The sequence below is a fragment of the Protopterus annectens genome, chromosome 5.part0 (genome assembly GCF_019279795.1).
Source record: "Protopterus annectens isolate FY-2018-M chromosome 5.part0, PAN1.0, whole genome shotgun sequence".
NCBI classification, from domain to species: domain Eukaryota; kingdom Metazoa; phylum Chordata; order Ceratodontiformes; family Protopteridae; genus Protopterus; species Protopterus annectens.
In genome coordinates, this window is record NC_056735.1 from 19398006 (window position 1) to 19420102 (window position 22097).

Here is a 22097-nt window from a genome sequence, read left to right on the forward strand (position 1 = left end):
TGTTTTTCTTGCAAATTTGTGGTAAGTCATTAAACATTGAAGTTAGAAAATAATGACACATATTTGAGTTTCAGATGTCATACTCTTCAGAAAATTTGTGCTAATGCAAAACCTGTTACTCTATCAACTTTCTAAGTTTGGAAGAGCAATATTTAAAAATTGTCCCTATTTTATGGCTTTTGTCCCACTTTTATTTATGGCTTTGTCCAGATTTCTTGCTCTAAGAGGTATGTCTGGAAAGTGCTGGCCTTATTTAGGAATTAGTCTAAGTGCAAGAATGAACAAGATGGTAGTAATGGGCACAAAAGTAAATAGTGCACGTTGGGGTATGGGCATAATCATGCAGGCATAATACATAGACAATGGGAATGTAAACTGGTGAGTGGCCTGTGGGATTATCCAATACATTTGTTGGAGGGCAGATATAGTGCTAAGCTAATAGGAGACTGAACCTTTTGGATACTGCATATAATGATGGTATAATGAAGGAAAATGCAGGATGTCCAGTGGCCACCTTAAGTGTATGCAGGGTTTTTGCTAATGTGTTAAAAACAGTGTGGGTGGTCAATTGGAAATATTCTTCTAAATTAACTGATAATGTTTTAAAATCTACCCTTGAACAATTTTGTTGTAGGAAGTGGAAATGTTTATTTAATCAGTTTGATTCTGTTTGACATTTTTGTGTAGAGTTATGGTTACTGCTGAACCTTGCATATAAAGTACATTAAGTTGTATGTAAAATATAATGCTGTGGAATGTTCAATGGGTTATGTTAAAATGCAAAATAAAAAAATAAGGAAAACGGAGAGGTGCAGGGTTTGGTGGAGTTTGAAAAAAGACTCTGGCAGATGCTTTACTAATAAAGCTCTGTTCTTACTCTGAGTAGTGAGTGCTGTTAGCTCCAGCTGCAAATGAAGATGTGCATAGTAATTTATTGCTTTTGAGTCCAGTTAAAGCGAAGTAGAAGTTACCCCCTCTTGGTTAAGGTAGGTCACTCATTTCACCTTGCCTGGTGTCCCAACCATTAAATTCCACAGTGATAACACTTTCAATAAAAATAGATGCACTGTCAGATTGCCTGTTAACCTGTACAGTGGTATATGTTTTGTGAAGAGTGTCAGACAAGGTGTCAAAACTGGCATCCTTAGAGTAAAATATGGTTTCTCAAAACCCATGTCCCATGTTCGGGGTGAAAACCCTTAACTCATGGTATAGGAGCTCCCGACACACCTGTTTACTTGCATGTACTAACTTCCTGGTCATATAACTATAACCAAACTGAAATGCCTACATTTATGCTGCAGTTGAGAGTACGTATATGACTCAACTATAGTATAAATGACCAAATACAGCAGCCAACAGATCATGCAGAAAATCTGCACATGACTAAAGCAATTCTCAACAACTTGAAGCATGACTTGATATATAGCGATATTAACATATTAAAGTTGTCGCAGAAGGCAGTACTGAAATTGCATTGATATTTTGTCAATGAATTGGAAGTTAACAGGCCTATACCCCCAATTTTCATGAAAGGAAACGTGCTTAAAATGTTTTCACTTGTACTGAAAATGATTACAGTCATAGAAATTTAAAGGGGTTACTAAGAAATGGATAGCCAGAACAGAAACTGTAAGTAAGGAAATAAACACAACCTTACTTTATATTTAAAGAAGGAATTCCAATTCCAAGTGATACTTTTCTAAACAGATAAATAGTGAAATATCATTTAAGGAAAGAAATACCAGCCAAAATTCATGAGACACATCCCAGCATTGGGACGTGTGAAAAGAGCTTAATTTATATTATTTTAGCCAAGGATGAGAATATAGGCATAGCAACAAAGTTATAGATGTGTTGTCTCCAAGTTCTTTCATATTAATAGTTAGAGGCTATTAACTTGAATCAACCCCCCTGGGAGAAAGTCTATAAAGTAGGACTAGCAGAGATTTGTTTCAGTATTAAAGAGTCTATATGTCTGATCTGTGCTAATTACTATTGCATACTTCCTGAGGTCAGGAAAGTGACAGCTTCTGCAAGCAGAATTATGATAAATAAAATGAAACTTATCCTCTTGAAGCACGGAATTAACAATGTACCTGGAGCAGATAATGGTCGTAGGCAATTTGGCATGGAGTTTTACTGTTTTTCATATCGATAGTTATTTAATAGTTTGCCTACGTTTAATCAAGGTTTTCTTTTTCTTATGTTATTTGGTTGATTTTTTTTCTTTTTTATGGTGAAACTGGTATTTGCTATAGGTTTGTGTATTGCTTACATATGAGAATTTAGTCGCATTTGAGTTTTTGTTTTACATTTTAATTATTTAGAAATACCAGGATTGTTTTATACTTTTTCTGAGTTTAGTGGTAGTTTTTTATCGTGTCTGTGTTTCTGTATTCTTTATGAATTGTTATGTGTTGTTTTTGTGACACTTTGACACTGGGCTTCTCTGGTTGTTTTTGAATTAGGTACCACAAGGTCAGTGTTTTTGTAAGAATGATGTCCACTGCTTTCCTGGGTTTTTCACTTACTCAGACTTTGTGCATCTGTGAATTTGTATATATAAAAGGGGTACAAGGAACTTGCTGTCCTGCAAGAACACCTATTTTTGGTGTTCTTTATTATATATGAGGCACACTTTTTTATGTATACCTATCAATGAAGACTTCCTCAAAGTGTAATGACTTGACTAAAAGCAAATGAAAGCAATGCTGAGTCCAATCTAAGCTTATTCAAAATGCTCAAGTGGAGAGTGCCATACACACTGTTGAAAATTTAGTGAAAAATTACAAGGTAGAAACTATGAGTGTTATGAAGACTGTCATCTAACATTATTGGAACACAGAAATCCACAGTTGAAAGGTATTTGTCTGGTGCCTTTTATGTATGGGCAATAGATGAAAGGAAGGATTCTTGTAGCTAAGTAATTGAAAATGCCTAAAAATCAATATTAGCATATGTTCCTATATATATATATATATATATATATATATATATATATATATATATATATATATATATATATCTGCTTGATTTGAAAGGTAAGCTCTATTAACTGCTTGAAAAGGGTCTGCTTAAAGGTATATATTTCTAGGCGTCTTATGGTCCTTGTGATCTCCTGCTAGTATGTTCCTATGACCCTAAAAGGAACTTGAAAAAAAAATAGTCAGGACACAAATTCTATAATAAGCATGCGAGACAGCTGTCTTCTCTAAAAGGAGACAATGTGAGAATTCAGCAGAGTTTGAGTGACAATGTATCTGACTCAAGGTGAGAAAGTGATCAGCTGAGGTAATTTCTTGCCAAAATTACACATGGAATACTTTTTACAAGAAACAGAAAACATTTGTTCAAAATTAACCTCTCAGTCAATGAAACAAGCTTCAAAAGATGATGCATCAAGGAACACAGTGATGTTATGTGAAATTGTGAATGGAATGGTGTAATGGCAGATGTAAATATCCAAAGTAACTTTCTATGTAACAAGTATAAGAAAGTCTATTTACAACCACATCACTTGTTCCCACACATGAGCTGACATCCTCACAACACTCCACATAGGCAAGGTTGATGAAGAATCCACCTGGACATTCTGGCAGGTCATTAATAAATGAAAACGAAGATGTTTTTGAAATATTTATAATGTTATGTATTAAATGTTTAATAGAAAATGCGATTTCCAAAAATGAAAATATTGAAATTCAGACACATTGTTTTAGAAGAATGAAAATGTGCTTTTAAATGTACATAAATGTGGTAGAGTTAAGCTACCTCATTTCGAACTGATATATCATTTTGGTCCAGAAAATGGGGATGAAACATATAGTTATATTTATTTACGTAATTGATGCCCACGGCCATGTTGACAGTACCATCATGTAAATCATTTAATTATTTATTCATTCTTTGTTGACCAGGTTAGTCCCACTAGACTTGTGACCTGTTTTCAGGGGAGACAAAAGGTGGTATTTATACTGTTAGGTAAAATTTGGCCAGGGCATTGTGTAACTTCCCTACTCTTTTTGACAGGTGCTGTGGTATCTTTTACGTCCACTAGAGCTGCCACCAACTCAAGCATAGGGGCCTTGGTTTAACTTTTCATCCAAAGGAAGGGATATTGCCAAGTTTTCTGTCAATATTTCCCATAAGCAAAGCTAACAAAGGAGGCAGTACCCCAGTATTTGTCCTGGCTCTCATTTTCCTACATGATGAATACAAAATGCTATAGCTCAAAGGTAAGGTTTGGGAAATATAATTAACTAACAGCATACTAAAGAAGTAGTTTTTTCCTGGTTTAACTTTCAAAGGCTTCAGACAGCCATGGAAAAAGTAAGAGCGGTCAGTAAACAGTAAATTGAGGGCCGGTGAAGATAGATGCCTATTGGGAGAGGACTACATGTGTTATAGCCTCCTTCTATTGACTTATTTCATAGTAATATAGCCACTGAGTGTTTCCACTCTAAACAATATGATTTCCTTGTAGATTTTTCATTTCAGCTATGTACTGTCTATAATAAACAATTGTAATGCAATGCGCATTTCCAACAAGGCTGTTCAGTTTATTGTTGTATTACTGTGCAAAACCAAATTTCTTTTGTGACATGCTTTGCCTAACACTCAAGATAACTTCATAACTTGGCAGATGAATATGTGCTATAAGTCTGTCTTCCCCTATTTTATCTGTATGGATATCATTAGTGTGATTTTGTTTATTACAAACTAATTACCTCTGCTGGTTTTTAAAGTTTTGTACTACTTAGCACTTCCAGAGGAACACAAATAATTACTCTTTCTTTTCCCAAACAGTCATCACTAGATGAAGCCTCTCATGAGTGGGGCATAAAAGTTGAACGAGTGGAACTTAAAGATGTCAAACTACCGGTACAGATGCAAAGAGCTATGGCAGCTGAGGCCGAGGCAACCCGTGAAGCCAAAGCTAAGGTAAGGCAATACAAAACAAAATCAGCACCCCTAGTTAAGAAATGTACAGAGAGTAATTCAAGTGGCGAGAAAGTCAGAATGTTTTTGTATATACCTATAAATCCGCTGCAATTATGAATGGACTCCAATATGCAATGCATGCAGTACAAGCCTTTACGTACAATGTACATGTGTTTCTATACATACTTCCTCTGCAGCATGTATTGTTTGTTTATTTATGTATGTATGTATGTATGTATGTATGTTTGTTTGTTTGTTTACCAGGTTTACGCATTGATCATAATGGACCAATTTCAGGCACAGCATATTTGTTACTGTGTTACCAGAATCCTCATTATAAGCTCATGTTCAGCTGTATTACAGAAGGTACTCACATAATATAACATCCCCCCTTCAGCAAGACACCTGAACCAAAACTAGCTACTCCTTTCCATCTCTCTGGCTGGGACCTCCAGCATCTATGCCTGCTAGTCAAACCCAGGTTCTAGTACTATAACAAGGACAAAGACTCCTGTGTCAAAAGTGAAGATTTATAAAGATTAAATATTTTATTCCGTAATAAATAATGTACCTCTTTTTTGAATTATATAAAAATGAAGTGCCAAGAAAGCTTATAGTGCATAGGGCAGTATTTTATTAAAATGGGTTGGCTCTGGATTGACAGTTTGGGACCCTTTCTCCTCTGGCCTCTGCTGAAAAGAGGCTACTTGCCCAGTCAGACTAACCCAGTTAACAAATGTCAAATAAATAAATAAATATATAAATAAATAGAGATGTGCAACTTAGGGAGTATGTGCATGCCCAAAAACGTAAATCCAATTGAAGAATGCATTGATGAAGATATCCAGCTATATGGGAAACTCTGCTTTTACAAAACTACATTAAAACACTGAAATGTTCAGACACTACAGCAATTTTATGGTAATCATTTGAAATGTTGGGACCCTACTGAAAAACAGAGACTGAATGCCAGAAAGATCTGGCGTACATATCCTAAGTCCGAGATGGCCATTGGTCATTTACCAGAATATTCCCTTTCCTCTTAAGTATGATGATAAGTATGATGATCTCAAAGTTGGTATATATAAGTCTGGGGGTGTGGTGGTGTACACCCCCACATGAGTAGTTGCAGGGCAGGCTTTATTCCCCTGCATAAAGAAGCTTTAAGGAGATTCACTCTTCTCTCGAGTTTTCATTTTTTTTCCAGCTTCTTGGCATTTGGCATTTTGAGTGTCATCATTTCAATAGGAGCCCAATTTTATTGTCAAAAGTCTTTCACTTTCCACAGAGAAAGGTACCTTTGAATGATAAGAGAGTATACAGTTGTGGTTGCATTGGTGGGCCATGATGGAGGAATTGATAAGTTTTGCACGTGACATAAAATTCAGTCTGATGAAGTCTCAGTGCTTATTTTGTAAACAAATAAATGCACTTACTGGTCAAAGTGGGAGCATTTTCAACCATCATTTATCCTTATTTTCTTCTACTTTCTTGGAAAGTATTGTTGTTTTTTGATTTTCCAAATTGTGTTAGTAGGCATTCCACAATCTTCAAAGATTAAAATCATAGAAGGTTATCAGTGTAACTTAAATACGTTAAGTGTAATTAATTTAAACATGTCAGAAAACTGACAGTTAAGGCCCATGTAATGTAAATGCCATGCTTGCATCATTACTAACAAGAATATGATAAACTAATGGACATGTTTATTAGTTAGTGCATAGCTCATACAAGCTAAGCTCTATTTTACAGGTTTGTTATACTTTGCTACATGGGGGCCTGGAAAAGCAGTTTGTGGTTCATGGCATTTAAATTTGTAGAGGTTATTTATGCAATCCTGAAGATGTGATTAGCTTTGTATTTTAGGTAGCTGTGTTGCAGGCTGGAAAAGCATTTAATACTTGTTTGAGATTTTAAGTTAGTCAGTGTGCTGATCCATGCTAGGTTGACAGTATAATTTAACAGACTTGTCTTGTGAATCATGAAACCTAGGGATTTGAGGGTTACACAGAGAGCCTAGGCTAGGTTTAAAAAGGGTATATGCCACATCAGAAGCTTGTTTAGTTATTCCTATAATTATTTTTGTAGTTGTATGAATGCACAAGCTGCCTGTGGAAGTTTAGTTCCATCCAAAGGAAGCAAGATGTTGACAATAAAATAAGCTGCAGAAAGATACTGCTATAAAGTGAGCAGTCAGTGTATGTTTATGCCTTATTGTATGTTTTTTAAAGGAATACTGCTTTCTTTGCTTATTCGCCACATTCTAAAGATCTTAAATCTTCTACCATAGTTACTTTACAGTAGCGATTCCGATAACCATGACATTCATTTACATTCTCCCGCTGATATCAATTATTTTCCTTCAACCCTCACACAAAGCCCACAGCAATTACCTAACTGCCACTGCCTCTATATATCAGAGTACATCAGTACCTACACACATATTACATACACGTACCCTATTAAGCTTTTACATCACACCCATGCAACCATGCAACATAATTTCAACATTATAGCTATTACAGAAATGTGATGGAAACCTGACACCCCTAGTCTTCACCACCTCATAGCAAACTATTTATACCTACAACATTACAGACCTTGCAAAAAAAAGGGGGGGACATTAATTCTATTCAAAGACATCCCTAACCCCCACAGTCATTGCACAAGCTAACAGCAACTCAGAATTGGATCCTAACTGGATCCTTTTAAAATTTCCAGTAAACAACCAAGAACCCCTTGTTAAAGCCAATGCATACTTACCTCCACCAGCCTCACCATCAAAATTCAGTACCTTCATCCAACAAATATATGCCAAAGCTCCCAAAAACTCTGTCCTAATCATTCTTGGAGGCTTCAACCTTAATTACTTAGGACCAAAATCCACTGATATATCAGAACTCCTCTCCAGCTTAATTCTTACCCATATCAATTCTGAAGGCACTAGACCAAACCCTCCATCCAATAGGCACACCTTACAAGATCTTGTAATAACTACTAACCCTACAATGATATCTAACCTCACCATATATGCAACCTCCTTCAGTGGTCACTGTCCTATAACTTTCACAGTACAAATCTAATGTTAAAATATAAACTTAAACTTTTTATCTTCAGACCCAAACCCATTAATAATATCACTAATCTTAAAAACACCTTGCCATCCTTGATTGGGCTTACTCACTTAGGATCACAAGATCATAGGAAGCTACTAGGCTATTGGCCCTAAGGCCCTTATAAGCCTAGTCAAGAGTTTAGCCCATGCACAGATAAATCAGCACCCGATACCCCTGTCCAGCAGGGACATGGATGGAATCCCAGGGATGTATTTTCTATTTCCCATCCAGTTATCCAAATTGAACTTAAAAAGGGGTAAAGAGGTACTCTGCTTGATGTGAACAGGGAGTGTATTCCATAGATGGGGGAATCTCTGGGACACAAATCTGTCCTGCCAGCAAGTCCTATTGATGTCACAGACCAGGTTGAGGCCGCATGTGTGGGTTACTCGAGTGGAGCTTGACTTGCGGATATGCAGCAGTCCCATCAAGACAGGGTCCGAGATCGCCTTGTATGCCAGACAGAGGTCACCTCTGAGAAGTCTGTATGAAACAGGATAAAAGCCATATCCCTCTAATCTATCTGTGTATGGTAGATTTTTGAGGCCCTGGAGTCTCCTAATGAGGAACCTCTGTGGTCTCTCCAGCTGCTGCATGTGCTTTGATAGGTACTTGCCAAATGGGGCATTCTACTCAATAATGGGCCTTATAAGGGAGGAATGTTATGACTGCCTTGTCCCTGGATGAGATACCCTTACTTATGAGATGGGCCGTGTAGAAAGCTTTCCGTGCAATGGAAGCAACATGGTGGTCAAATGTCAGGCTGCTATCAATCTGGGTGCCCAAATCCCTCACGACTGACTGTGTGCTTAGAACCCTGTTATTAATGTGATAATTTGTGGGGACATCTCTCTCCTCAAAGGGGATGATGATGCATTTTTTGTATTCAGCTTGAGGCCATGTTTCTTGCACCAGTCATTTGTTTGGGTGAGACCCTCTTGGAGGATGTCCACGTCACTAGGGGAATTGAATGACAGCTCCCAACTTGCAGTCATCTGCAAACTTGGTCAGCTATAGCCCACTTGTTTTGGCCAGTGCCTCAGAAAAGTATATCCCAAATATCAGAGGCCCCAAGACCGAACCCTAGGGTATGCCACTCGATACGGGTCTACTGCTTGAGGTGGCTTCCCCTATTTTGACTAGGTGGGCTCTATCAGTGAGCCAGTTGGCTACCCATCTGGTAACATATGAATCGATGCCCAGTTGAGAGAGTTTACCTATTATGCCTGAGTGGGGAATAGTGTCAAAGGCTTTGGCCAGGTCAAGGTAGGCAGTGTGCACTGTCTTTCCCTCATCCATGGCGTTGGTATCTGTCTCAAAAAAGTCGACCAAATTTAACAGACATGACCTCCCTTTGACGAAGCCAAACTGTGTGGGATCGAGTGTTTGGAGGTTGCCAATGTCCTTGTTAATGAGGTCCATGATAATCCATTCCATGGTCTTGTAGATCAGGCTAGTCAGGCTGATGGGTCTATAATTTCCCAGATCAGTGGACACTCCACCTTTGTGTAAAGGGATGACAGTGGCTGTCCTCTACTCAGCTGGGACAAAACTGGTACTCAGGCTTTGGTTGAATAGGGTGCCTAATGTTGCTGCAAGTTCCTGCCTGAGTTCATGTAGGATGCAGCCTGGGATGTTATCAGGTCCCATGGAGGATGTATTTTTTGCCTTTGAGAGAGCAGTGATGACCCGATCCCTAGATATCCCTAGATATAAGGGGAAGGGGGCAGGTACTGAGAATGTCCTGATTTACCCAAAAAAGATTCCTGTATATGACTAATACACTCCAAAAGTTCAAGCCCAACAAGGCTAGAAAAAATACCAGGAATACCGGATAAACCACTGATCGTTTCTTTTATTACTGACAAGTACTACGGAGACACAACTTGGTTTAGCGCTTTCATCTAGATAACTAGATTTCCTCAGAACTGAGAAACGATCAGTGGTTTATCCGGTATTCCTGGTATTTTTTCTAGCCTTGTTGGGCTTGACCTTTTGGAATGTCCTGATTTACTGATGGGGTGACAGAGGGGTGAAATTTTTGCTGAATCTGTCAGTCAGCAAGTTTGCTATATCTGCAGCATTTGTATATGTGGTGTCCTTGACCACCAGTTCTGAACAGATCTGGGTGCTACCTTTGAGATTATGGACATATATGAAGAAGGCCTTATGATTGTCTCTAGTAGATGTGGCCAATTTGGACTCGAAGTTTGCTTTGAAGGATTTCACTAGTGCTCTTATTTGCTTGTTTAAGCTAAGGAGAGATTGCTTCTAATTGGGCACCTACTCATTCTTGGTCCTGGACAGCAATTTTTTTCTTTTGTTATAGAGTTTATTTATTGTAGATGTCCACCAGACAGGTTTACTCTTCCTTGCAGAGGATTATTTAGTCCTGTCAGGTATTCCTGATTCCATGCATCTATATAAATGTCCGTATAGTAATTTGGTATAGTTTTGGATACTCGTACCAGTTCTAAGAGAGGGGGAGGGTCTGTGAAGCTGTTTATACCATCCCTCAGGAGGCTGTAATCAGTTTTGGATAAGTTATTTTGATTGACCCTAGCTAGAGGGAGGTTGGGGAAATGGTGACTTTGAACGTGACCGCTTTATGGTTGGATCTTAAAAGGGAGGATGATACTGCAGGGATGCTGCAATGGTTACTCATGTTGGTTAATACCAAGTCCAAAATATTATCACCTCTTATGATAGGAGACCCCACTGTAGCAGCATACTCTACTACACTTGCAAAACAAATTATTTCCCTTGGTACAAAGGCTACCTCATAAACATGACTGAGTATCATAACAAACTCAAAACACCTCCTCAAATTATGTGATGAAGTATGGCATGGCACAATTGGAAATGCATCCTCTCAAAATATTCCTGAGCCAAATATAGCTCACTACACAACCTATCCAAGCAGTCCATCTGCAGACACAAAAACAACCACTATCAAAACAAAACAATCTCACTTTTTGTCAATCCCAAAAAATTCTGGAGAGAAATCAACCTGTTGACTGGTCAAAAAACTCATACCTCCTCTACCCTGAACCCCCATAACACCACAACAAACAAACTCTCATGCTCTGACCTCCTCAATAAGCTCAGCAACCTGCCACATAGCATCATCCTCATCACCAACAACACAAACCTACCACTGCCACAGTCACCCCCTCTCCCCCCACACGCACACACTTTACGTTCCACTGTTCTACTTCAAAAAGATTGTAACCAAAGAGATAGAACCATACATGGACCAAATACAAATAGATTCTCCCCAGGCTCAGATAACCTAGTCCCATGGTTCATTCACCTTTATAAGGACTTCATCTCCCATCCTCTCACTAACATATACAACCTGTGATTAACTAATAAGATTATCCCTCAGATATAGAAAACAGCAGTAGAACTTCCCAAGCCAACTACTGTTTTGCAATACCATCCTATCTCAATACTTTTCACTTTAGGTAAATTACTGCTTATTTACATCAATACCATCCTCTATCCAGGAAGCAACATGGATTCTAGCCTGGATGAATACCATAACAGCTCTCTGTTCCATCACAGATGACATCCTATCCAATATGGACAAAGGCAACCTGAGAGGACCTGCATTTATTCATGTCACAAGAACCTTTGATCTATTTGACCATAACTTACTGTTTGACAAATTATCTGAAATAGGCATTAGTGATGATGCAAAACCTTGGTTTGTAGCTTTCCTCACCAACAGATCCTTCAGGGTGAAAGTAGGCACCACCACCTCTGAAACATCTTCTCCTATGAAAGTACTCCTCCAGAGTTCCACTTTAGCCACTCTGCTATTTTCCATATTTATCAAGGACAACCCATCTGATCACCCTCACATACCTGTAATTCTTTGCAGATGGTTTGGTCATCTACAGGTCAAATAAATTCTACTCTGTTATACAAACTCAGCTCCAAGATTACCTTCAAGCCTTCAACCAATGGATAATAGGCCAAAAACATGCACTCAGTCCCTTAAAAATATAAGCAATGCTATTTGAAACCAACCAAAAAAATAGCCAAAGTATCCAACTTTCTTAATATTAAAGATGGTAACAATACCACCATAGAAATTACCACATTCTCCAAATACCTTGGTATTTGGCTAGACCATTCCCTCCAGCTTTCAACTACACATTCAAAACACATGCAAAAATATCAACACACCTACTGTTCTGTGCAAACAGGCTACCAACTCTTCTGTCCACACCATCCAAAGCTGCCATAGGTAAAGGAATACTCTTACATCAGCTCAAATATGGACCACCCAGAATAGCTGCAGCCTCAAAGAAAAATGCTACCACCTTGCAAACCACCTCCAATAATATCTGCCAGTTTATTACTAACTTCCCCATTAATGAACACCACCACTACCTAACTCTTGCCAAAGCTAAATAGCTTCTGGTACATTTGAGAGGCAACCTCCTACGAAGATCACCAGTTCACAAAACCATTTTGCCTACAACATCCTCCCCTCTGACTCTTAAGGTTTTCACCAGTCCCCCCCAAAAAAAATATAGTCTTAGGGATTTCTATCGATCTCAATCCACCCTACTAACTCCAAACACTAAACTTCATTGCACTGACCATGCATTCTCCATCCTAGCATGTAAACTTTGGGACTCCATTCCACTCTGAATCAGAGATGTCCCAATGTACTCAGACTTCAGACAACAGCTCAAGGAACACCTCTTCACCCAAAGTGCAGTTGCACTCACACAAGTCATGTTAGTCAAACTCCACAGCCCCCTGCACCCATTTATCCATATTTCACCCTTCCTCATCTCCTCTTGTCATCCTCTCACTTGCTGCAGCTCATTACTCCTACCTCCCTCTTCTCTTTTCATCTTTCATACTTCTTTACTTTTTCCTCCTCTTCCCTCTGCATACCTATCTCTCCATTTCTCTCTACTCTCTCCACTGCATCGTTTTCTGCAACTATACTCACTTGCATCTTCTAATGTCTCCATACCTCTCTATATATTGATATTTTGCTATCCCTGTAGCATGCATCATCTCAGTCATTATGGCTACATCTTTCCCAAAAAGCTCTGCTAAGCATAATTCCATTTTTCCATCCATGTTTTGACTTTGTAAACTGCTTCTCGAACCAAACGGTGTAGCATATTTTGCATCTGTAAATATATATATATATATATATATATATGTGTGTGTGTGTGTGTGTGTGTGTGTGTGTGTGTGTGTGTGTGTGTGTGTGTGTGTGTGTGTGTGTTTTATAGCATAACCTTGTATCTGTAAATATGTTTTGTTGATTTCTTATGAGATCCTATTCACTAGGGCAGTGCCTGCAAATGGTCCATACCCCAGTAAACAAACAAACAAACAAATAAATAAATTCTGAGTTTGGTTGTTAATGGTTTGGATTGTACTGGTGAGAAACACTGACCCATAGTAGTAGCAACAGTAATAATAACAGCAGGTAGCAGTGCTACACCTAGAGCAGGTGTAACTCTGCAGTCAAGCGTAAAAAAACTCCATATTCTGTAGAATATACAAAGCTGTTCGTTTTCTTGCTTGTGCCATCAAGCAATTGATATAGCTTTAATGTATGCATAGAATGTGGGCCTTAATATGCATCTGTTTTACAAAATGTGCACTGTAGTTTTACAAGATGTGTATTACAGTGTTATAAGATGTGCGTTACAGTGTTACAAGATGTGCATTACAGTGTTATAAGATGTGCGCTACAGTGTTACAAGATGTGCATTACAGTATTGCAAGATGTGCGTTACAGTGTTACAAGATGTGCATTACAGTATTGCAAGATGTGTGTTACAGTGTTACAAGATGTGCATTACAGTGTTATAAGATGTGCGTTACAGTGTTACAAGATGTGCATTACAGTATTGCAAGATGTGTGTTACAGTGTTACAAGATGTGCATTACAGTGTTATAAGATGTGCGCTACAGTGTTACAAGATGTGCATTACAGTATTGCAAGATGTGCGTTACAGTGTTACAAGATGTGCATCACAGTGTTACAAGATGTGCGTTACAGTGTTACAAGATGTGCGTTACAGTGTTACAAGATGTGCATTACAGTATTGCAAGATGTGCGTTACAGTGTTACAAGATGTGCATTATACTTTTACAAGATGTGCACTGTAGTTTTACAAGATGTGCATTACAGTGGACAAGTATATTGGCCAACAGGCTGAGCAGAGAAATAAGATATTTCATCTGTAATGTGATAATGGTGAACTGTTTGCAATATGCTATATTTTTGTGTTGAATAATGCTTCAATTAACTCTAATTGCATAAAGAATGACAACAAATTCATTTGTTAGAAATAATGACAAAACTAAAAATCTCCATATGGAAATTTTATTTAGGAAAGGAATCTTTATGATATGTGGATTTTGTTTAAATATTTGTCTTTTAAACCTGTTGGAATTCCATGTGTTAACGCTGCTAGAAATCAGTTGTGTTACAGTACTATTAGAGGAATTAAATATTCCTATATCAATATGGAATGATATAGAATGATATAATTAATGCAGTTTTTATTATCTTTGTAATATTGTATGTGATCATTTGGCCCAAAATAAAATGAAACAGTTGATAAGACATCCTACTTGTAACAATGCAGTACTGGATGTAATTATTATTAATTTCACCCATGAAGTATGTTATTCCCATGCTAGAAATGTCAGTCTTCTTTTCACAATCATATGTCATAGAATGCTAATATGGCATCCAGTGAAGAGTATGTGTATTAAGAACAACAGTGGTTCAGATGTAAAAACAGAACTGGAAACATGAATGAATTGGTGATTCTTTTATTCATTTCAGCACCTTTTATGACGAAATATATCCAATAATTAGTAATGATGCTCCAGTTTTTTTAATACCGCTTGTGACGCTACATTTGCTTGGGGCATTAGATTATTATCAAATAACTAACCACCTTTAAATTATATATTAAAAAGAAACAAACTGGCAGAATTAATGTATTAATAAAGCTTATAAATGGTTGCCATTATCTGAAAAGATTAGTTATGAGCAGGACATGGCTAAGAATATCGTACAAGTCCCTTATAAATATATCATTACATCACATTTGCTGTGATGCAATGGTAAGGATTTGGCAGAGACCATCAGTATGATCAGTATACTTATTAATCTGTGTATTAATTAATTATATGGGAGCACTACATTTTGTTGCTTGTTTTTTCAGCACTTAAAGTGCCATGCTTGTATAGTCAGCTACTTATGTTATCGACATATTACTATAACTTGCATTATCTCCACATTAGTGCATCATATACTGCTTTGTTACAGGCATTGTAATGTAGTTTTCAAGGCTGCATAAATCAGGAAATGTGTTTATTTTATCCAAAATACACAAACCAAACTACACAAAGTCACCAATTACACCAGTCACTTCACAACCCATGTTGTACTTTTTGTTCTTCTTTCGGGTTTTAGGGGTCACCACAGCAGAACTCCAATCCGCTAATGATTGGCAGTGGATTTTTTACGGGTGCCGAGGTGCAAGCTCGATTCCCGACCTTCAGTGAAGGCACGGCCATTCTACGCATGTCTTTTGAATGCCACTCGACCACGGGGAGGACATGCAGACTCCACACAGAAGGCACTCCAGCCGAGAATCAAACGGGATAACCTGTTTCTGTGAGGCAGCAATGCTACCGCTGCACCACCACAGCTTACCAATTGTAATTTATTCATTTTAGTTAAAAAGCAATTGTTAAAATGCTATTCCACTTATATACAAACTATTAAAAGTATCTGATGAAGTCTTATAAAAATAGAGATGAAAGCACTTATCAGTCGGTTATAAAATCGTGTTTGTTGCTTTAATTAGTTTGTATATAAGTGGAGTAAATTTTAACAGTTGCTTTTTAACTAAAATGAATAAATTACAGTTGGTGCATGGTTTGTGAAGTGAATGATGTAAATGGTGACTTGATTTTTTTTTTTATCTCTATTTCTTAGACTCTGTTCAATATTGGAGATAGTATATATAGATATATGGATTCCATAAAGTGGTAACATTACAAACGGTAACATTACAAACTGAAAAAAGCAAGTACAGCTGATCAAAAATCTTTGATCACATGTACTGGCTTTTTTCAGTGTGAGATTGTGGTACACAGGAAATCAGGAAATTGTACATATAATTAGCAAGGACTGTGGGTGTGCAGGGTGCTTGCACCCCTTGCGAAAAATAGATTTCTTTTCATCTCTGTGAATTGAAGTAAAGCGCATAAAACTCATTGTGATCAAATTGTTTTAGTTGTATGACAGACATTCAGTGTTTTGATACTTTGAACATGTGCTACGGATTCATAAATATATATGTATATACACACATACACTAAGGAGAAAGAGAAAGTGGGTCTAGGGGTGTGGGGGTACAGCTTCCGCATCAGTGGGAGCAGGATTGATTGTTACATATATTGTAGTGTGCAATTTTAACCTTTTAGGTATAACTGGTGGATATTTCAGCTATGGTATAGTGGTTAGTGTTGTCACATCACAGCAACAGGTTCTCCATTTTGATTGTTGTCTAGGGAGCCTTCTGTACAGGGTCTGCCTGTCCTCCCCGCAGTTGCGTGGGTTTACTCTGGGTGCTCCAGTTTCCTCCCACATTCCAAAGACATGCAGTAGGTGGATTGGACACTCTAAATTGGCCATAGGTGTGAGTGTGTGTACCAGTGAGTGTGCTAGTGAGTGGTGCTGATGAACTGCCACAGCAGGGGTAGCCACCCAATGGTGTAAACCTTGGCTCGAGATGATTGTCCCTGTTGAAGTGATACCTTGACCCCACATGCAAAATGGGGAAAGGAGCTGAGATTGGATGGATATGTTGAGTCCTAATTAACAAAAACATGCTGTTTCCTTATAGAGTTAATCTGCTTATTTAACTGTGCCCATCATGGCAAGGATATCACAAAAGAGGTAAGCTCATGTAAGATACACATGCTCAGCTCTCCTTCGTCATTTACATTAAGTATTACTAAAAGACAAGGGCTGCCTTTTGGCTATCTAGTCCTAGTTCCAGGTGCAGTTGTTTCTATGATTTATGATAAATTATTGCACCTTCTTTACCATTTATATCAACCCAACATTAGAACTGTACTTTTCCACTTTTTTCAACTTTTTCCTCGCTTTTACATTAATTTGTAGCTTAGTTTGTTTTGGCTAATGTTGCTAATATCGTGTTTACAGCAGTCATTGTTACTGTGTTAGATAGTATCACCATTTTATTAAACCAAGTGTTCTCCCCATGCTTTTTTACTTTTCTCCCCACTTTTACATTTAGTTGCAGTTTCAGTTGGTTTTCTGGTCATTGTGCAAATTTGCTTAGGGCAGTAGTGGCTGTTTTGTGAAGGAGAATAATTTGCTGTTGTTTATGAGGGATGGATATCGTTGGCTGGAGTTCTAACTGCTTTTCTATTGGTTCCTGCACTTTACCTGCATGGTTTAACTGTGCTGGCAGCCATTTGCCTGGCATCTTTACTAAAGGCTTCAGGAGAACTTTGCTGCAAGCACATGTGCTAAGAAAAGGTTTCTGGCATTTTAAGCTCAAATTTCACATACATTGCAGGGAAGTACTTTTGTTACATTGCACATAATGTTGCTTAGAGTTTCTGAATGTTAAAACTTATTTTTCTGAATTGTATAACCTTTTGAAGTTTGTTTGACTAGTGTTTCTGGGTTTGTGTTTTACATGGCCTCCCTCTAGTTAAAGTGTTCTCACTGTTCTTTTCAATTGTTTCCCACTTTTTACAATAAATTGCAGTTTTCAGTCCATTTGACCTGTTTTAGAATAAATTGCAGTTTTCAGTCTGTTTGACCTGTTTTAGAATAAATTGCAGTTTTCAGTCTGTTTGACCAAAGTTGCTTGTATTGTGCATTTTATAGTCACCTGACTGTTATTGTGACAGACAGCATCTCCATTTTGTTACTCTGAGATCTCCCTGCGCTTTCCCACTTTCCTGCCCACTTTTGCATTTACTTTTACATTTAATTGCAGTTTCAGTTAGTTTTCTGGTCAGAGTGTAAACTTGCTGAGGGTAGCAGTTCTGTGGTAGAAAATATTTTACTGCTGTTTCTGACCAGTAGGCATTATTGACTGGAGTTACGGCTGCTGTTTGTTGGTTATTTCACTTTTTCTCCTCAGTTTTACTGGGCTGGGTAGCACTCTGCACACTGTGCAATGCTGTATTTCACAGACACAGGCACATTTTCATTTAGGATCCATATTTAATCCCACATTCTTGTCAGAGCTGTACCAGTTGCAGAGTAGATCAGTCATACTTTTAAGCTGCTGTCATAGCCAATCTAGACCAAATTATTTATTGCATGCTGTGTATTACTTTTTTTTTTTTGCCCAAACCATATTTTATATACATTACTCTTCTACCTCAAATCAGTACTTTACAACAGGAGCTGAAAGGCTATTATATTCTCTTATTTCCCGTAACATCAGCCAAACTAACCTTACAAGCAATCTAGACTAGAATATTTACTCTATACTGTTATCGTAGTGTTCTGAGATAATTTAACTTATGTTTATTATTGTTTTTGAACCAATACTTTAATCCAGAGAGAGAAAACATTATTAGTCACTTATGCTTCCTTAACTCCTCTTGTAACATTGGTCTAAAATGGAAGGTCAGCAAACTAGTCTTCCCTCTGTTGACAGATCATACCACTTGGTATGCTCAGGCAATGTGAAAATCACTTAATGCTAACAAATAATGATCTTTTACTTAACTTGTCACTGTCTGTTTATAAGTAAGTACCTAGACAAATTTGAGACCACACTCTCACAAACAATATCCATCCTGTGTGCATTCATTCACCTACATGACACTTCATATATACCCATACTAAATTATCATATGCTTAGGCAATTAACAAATCTTTGCTCACGCCTCAGTGGTCTAGTAGGAGCAAGGCCCAAAATAAACTAAACACTGCAGTACTGACTAGTAATAGCACAGGAAGACACCACCAGGAAACAGCACATCCTAAACCCTTTACACCAAAGTAATCTATAAACACAAATAGCAAAACATTAGTGACTGGTGACTCTATAGTTTGGCATACTGATTCCACACCTGATGAGCTGTTTTCAGGAGAAAAGATTGCCGATATTACAAGGGCCCTGAGGACATTTCAACCAGACAAATATAATTACAATATGGTGATTAGTTTGTCTCCCTTGAGAGTCACCTTCTGTGTGCTTATGCTTGTTGTTTATGTTATATCATAATGCCTCAGAAATATTATATTCCTTGCTTTATTTTATCCACACTGCGGGCAGAAAAAAACACAGCTACAGGGTAAGCCATAACAAAAGATGTATATTATATCCCAACATGAGGGGTACCTAATCCAATATGTATTTTCTTTGTGTTTCAACTTCACAATTGCACCACTAGTTTTCACAGTTTTAGTTTAAGTCTTTGAGGAGCATTATTATTATAACTTCATTTTTTGGTTGAAGAAAGCCTTTGTAAAATAAACATTTGAATTAATATGATATACTATATAATTCTACTAAACAGTTAAACAGATGCATATAAACTCAACATGCAGAATGTTCTGAAGGTTAGGCAATATCTTAGCACAGACTATAGACTCACGATGTGACACATAAAGGCCTTATAATCAGATGTTGATTGTGCTTCATGTTTTCTTCAGATTATTGCAGCAGAAGGAGAGATGAATGCCTCTCGGGCACTGAAAGAAGCCTCCCTCGTGATTACCGAATCTCCAGCTGCACTTCAGCTCCGTTATCTGCAGACACTGACCACCATTGCAACGGAAAAGAATTCCACAATTGTGTTTCCTTTACCTATTGATCTGCTACAAGGATTAATGCAAAAATCAAAATAAATGACTTTCAGGACTTAAACATCATTTACTCTGTACTGATAAGCTCTGGATTTGCATTTCCTTAATTTCTTTGTATCAGACATCTTGTTGATACGTTGTGTGATGATATACCTGGGTGTTTTATTATTTCTATACATAAAATGTTATGAAGTGACATTAAGCTTTGGGTATCAGTCTGAGAATGGAAAAAAATCACCTTTATTTTATGTCTGTATATTTAAAATGTGATTATGTTATTCACTGAGTAATAAAAGTGAACATCATAGCAAAATGAAAGGGGAAGTGAGCAAAAATGGTAGGTTACTCAAGACACTTCCTGTTAATATATATAACAATCCCTGACAATTTTATGTCTTGAAGAGACAAAAGTTGCTTTACTTATGTGGCAAAAGATTATTCCTTTTTTTTTTCTAAGATGTAATCTGTCCTTTGATAAAATGTGATGTAAGTAATTATATCTGAAAAAATATTATTTTGTGAATTACACGATGAAATATGAAATGCTTTAATAAAAACAATACATTTATTCTTTTAATATTTAAACTTTTATTAAGCTATAAGTTACTGTTTGTATTTATTTTTCAAGAAAGATGAAAAAATCAAATTATTTGAAATCAAAGTTCAATATCAGTAGTGACAGTGAAAGAACCCACACATCATTCTATTTTTCATAGATAATCTTGAACACAGTCAGCAAATACTGATTTTCCAGGTTCACAATATGCTTTGGACAGATTGTGTATGCAGAGAAGAGAGGATTTTGCTAGAATTCCTATAGATATTCTAACTTCAGGACCACTTACTGAATGGCCAGTGTAACAAAACACTTTTGGCCTACAAATACTGATGTAGCCCACTGGGTATTGAACTCAGGACTCCAAGATTACACACTGAATAAGCATCCATTCAGTTCTGAGTAGGATACACAATGTTGTTAACAAAAAATTGAGATGAGGACATGTTGTAGATTAGGTATATATAACAGCAACATTGTTCTAATGGCAAGAAAGAGTTTTGGCTATCCACCCATCTGTCTTGTTGAAATTTGGTGTAATACTAGAATTGAGCATTCTGCTATAACTGTCTTTATGTCAGCAATCAAGTTGTTGACTATTAGGCTATATAGTCGTTAAAAGACAAAATATGTTTGCTTACATGAACATGCCTCCTCGTCTCTGCATAGAATGTGCATGTTTGGTTATCTAATTATTATCCTGTAAATAATCATATTAAATTAGTACACATACATGTTAACAAAAACAAATAAATATGTTCATTTTCACATATTTTATTTACCTAAGTTCTGAGAATCGAAATTACAGCCCTATTGGATTCTCACAATAGTTATACCTGCAATAAGTGACAGAATCCTCAGCACAATGTTTTTCCTTCACAAGGCTAAAGCCCTTACATAACCTTGCAGATTTATTTATTTATTTATCTGATTTTTTTTTTTTTTTTTTTTACTGGGAAAGTCCGACTGGATAAATGCCCATTTTCAGTGGAGGCCCAGGGAGAAAAGGTCCAATGAACATATTATTAAAGGGTCTATGTCAATTCTTCAAACGCTTAAAATTTCAAACGTTACATGGTCAAGAACAAACGTTCGAAATTTCAGGTGTTCGAAGACTGACTTTCAATGGTGCCGTACGGTGCAGAATGGGAGAATTTCCCTTTTCTGCACTGAAGTGCGGTCTCGTAGTTGGTATATTTAAGTAGTGGGGTGTGGGGGGTGCAGGGGGGCTTACCCCCCTGCTCACACTGTTAAGGTGTGTTTTTCTTTTTTTTTTTATTTGATATTCGAACATCCAAATGTCGAACATTTGGTCTCGACCATGTAAAGTTCGACATTTTGGATGTTCGAATATTTAACATACACCCATTATTAAAACAGATTAAATTACAATATTAGAAAGGTTCAGACAATATCACAGATATACAGTTAGTGGATACATTAAATGCAAAGAGGTATAATAAGACACTAAGCACAAGAAATAATGTGGTAGGGCAGTCAAAATACAAGAAACAAGAGACAACTAGTACGGTATCAGAGAGCCATGCTTTGTGGTTACAATAGAAGAAGCAACAGAGTTAGGACAAACTGAATACATGATACT

General features: G+C 37.2%; 1 protein-coding gene across 1 annotated transcript in view; it reads left to right on the plus strand.

The window, feature by feature from the left end:
* Positions 1 to 20515, plus strand: part of LOC122802453 (stomatin-like) — a 183041-nt gene extending 162526 nt beyond the window's left edge. The window contains exons 6-7 of the mRNA XM_044072075.1: positions 4810 to 4944; positions 19786 to 20515. Of these exons, the coding sequence (XP_043928010.1) occupies positions 4810 to 4944; positions 19786 to 19980 (330 nt within the window). The 3' untranslated portion in view covers positions 19981 to 20515. The remainder of the gene's footprint in view (positions 1 to 4809; positions 4945 to 19785) is intronic.
* The last annotated feature ends 1582 nt before the right edge of the window (positions 20516 to 22097 follow it).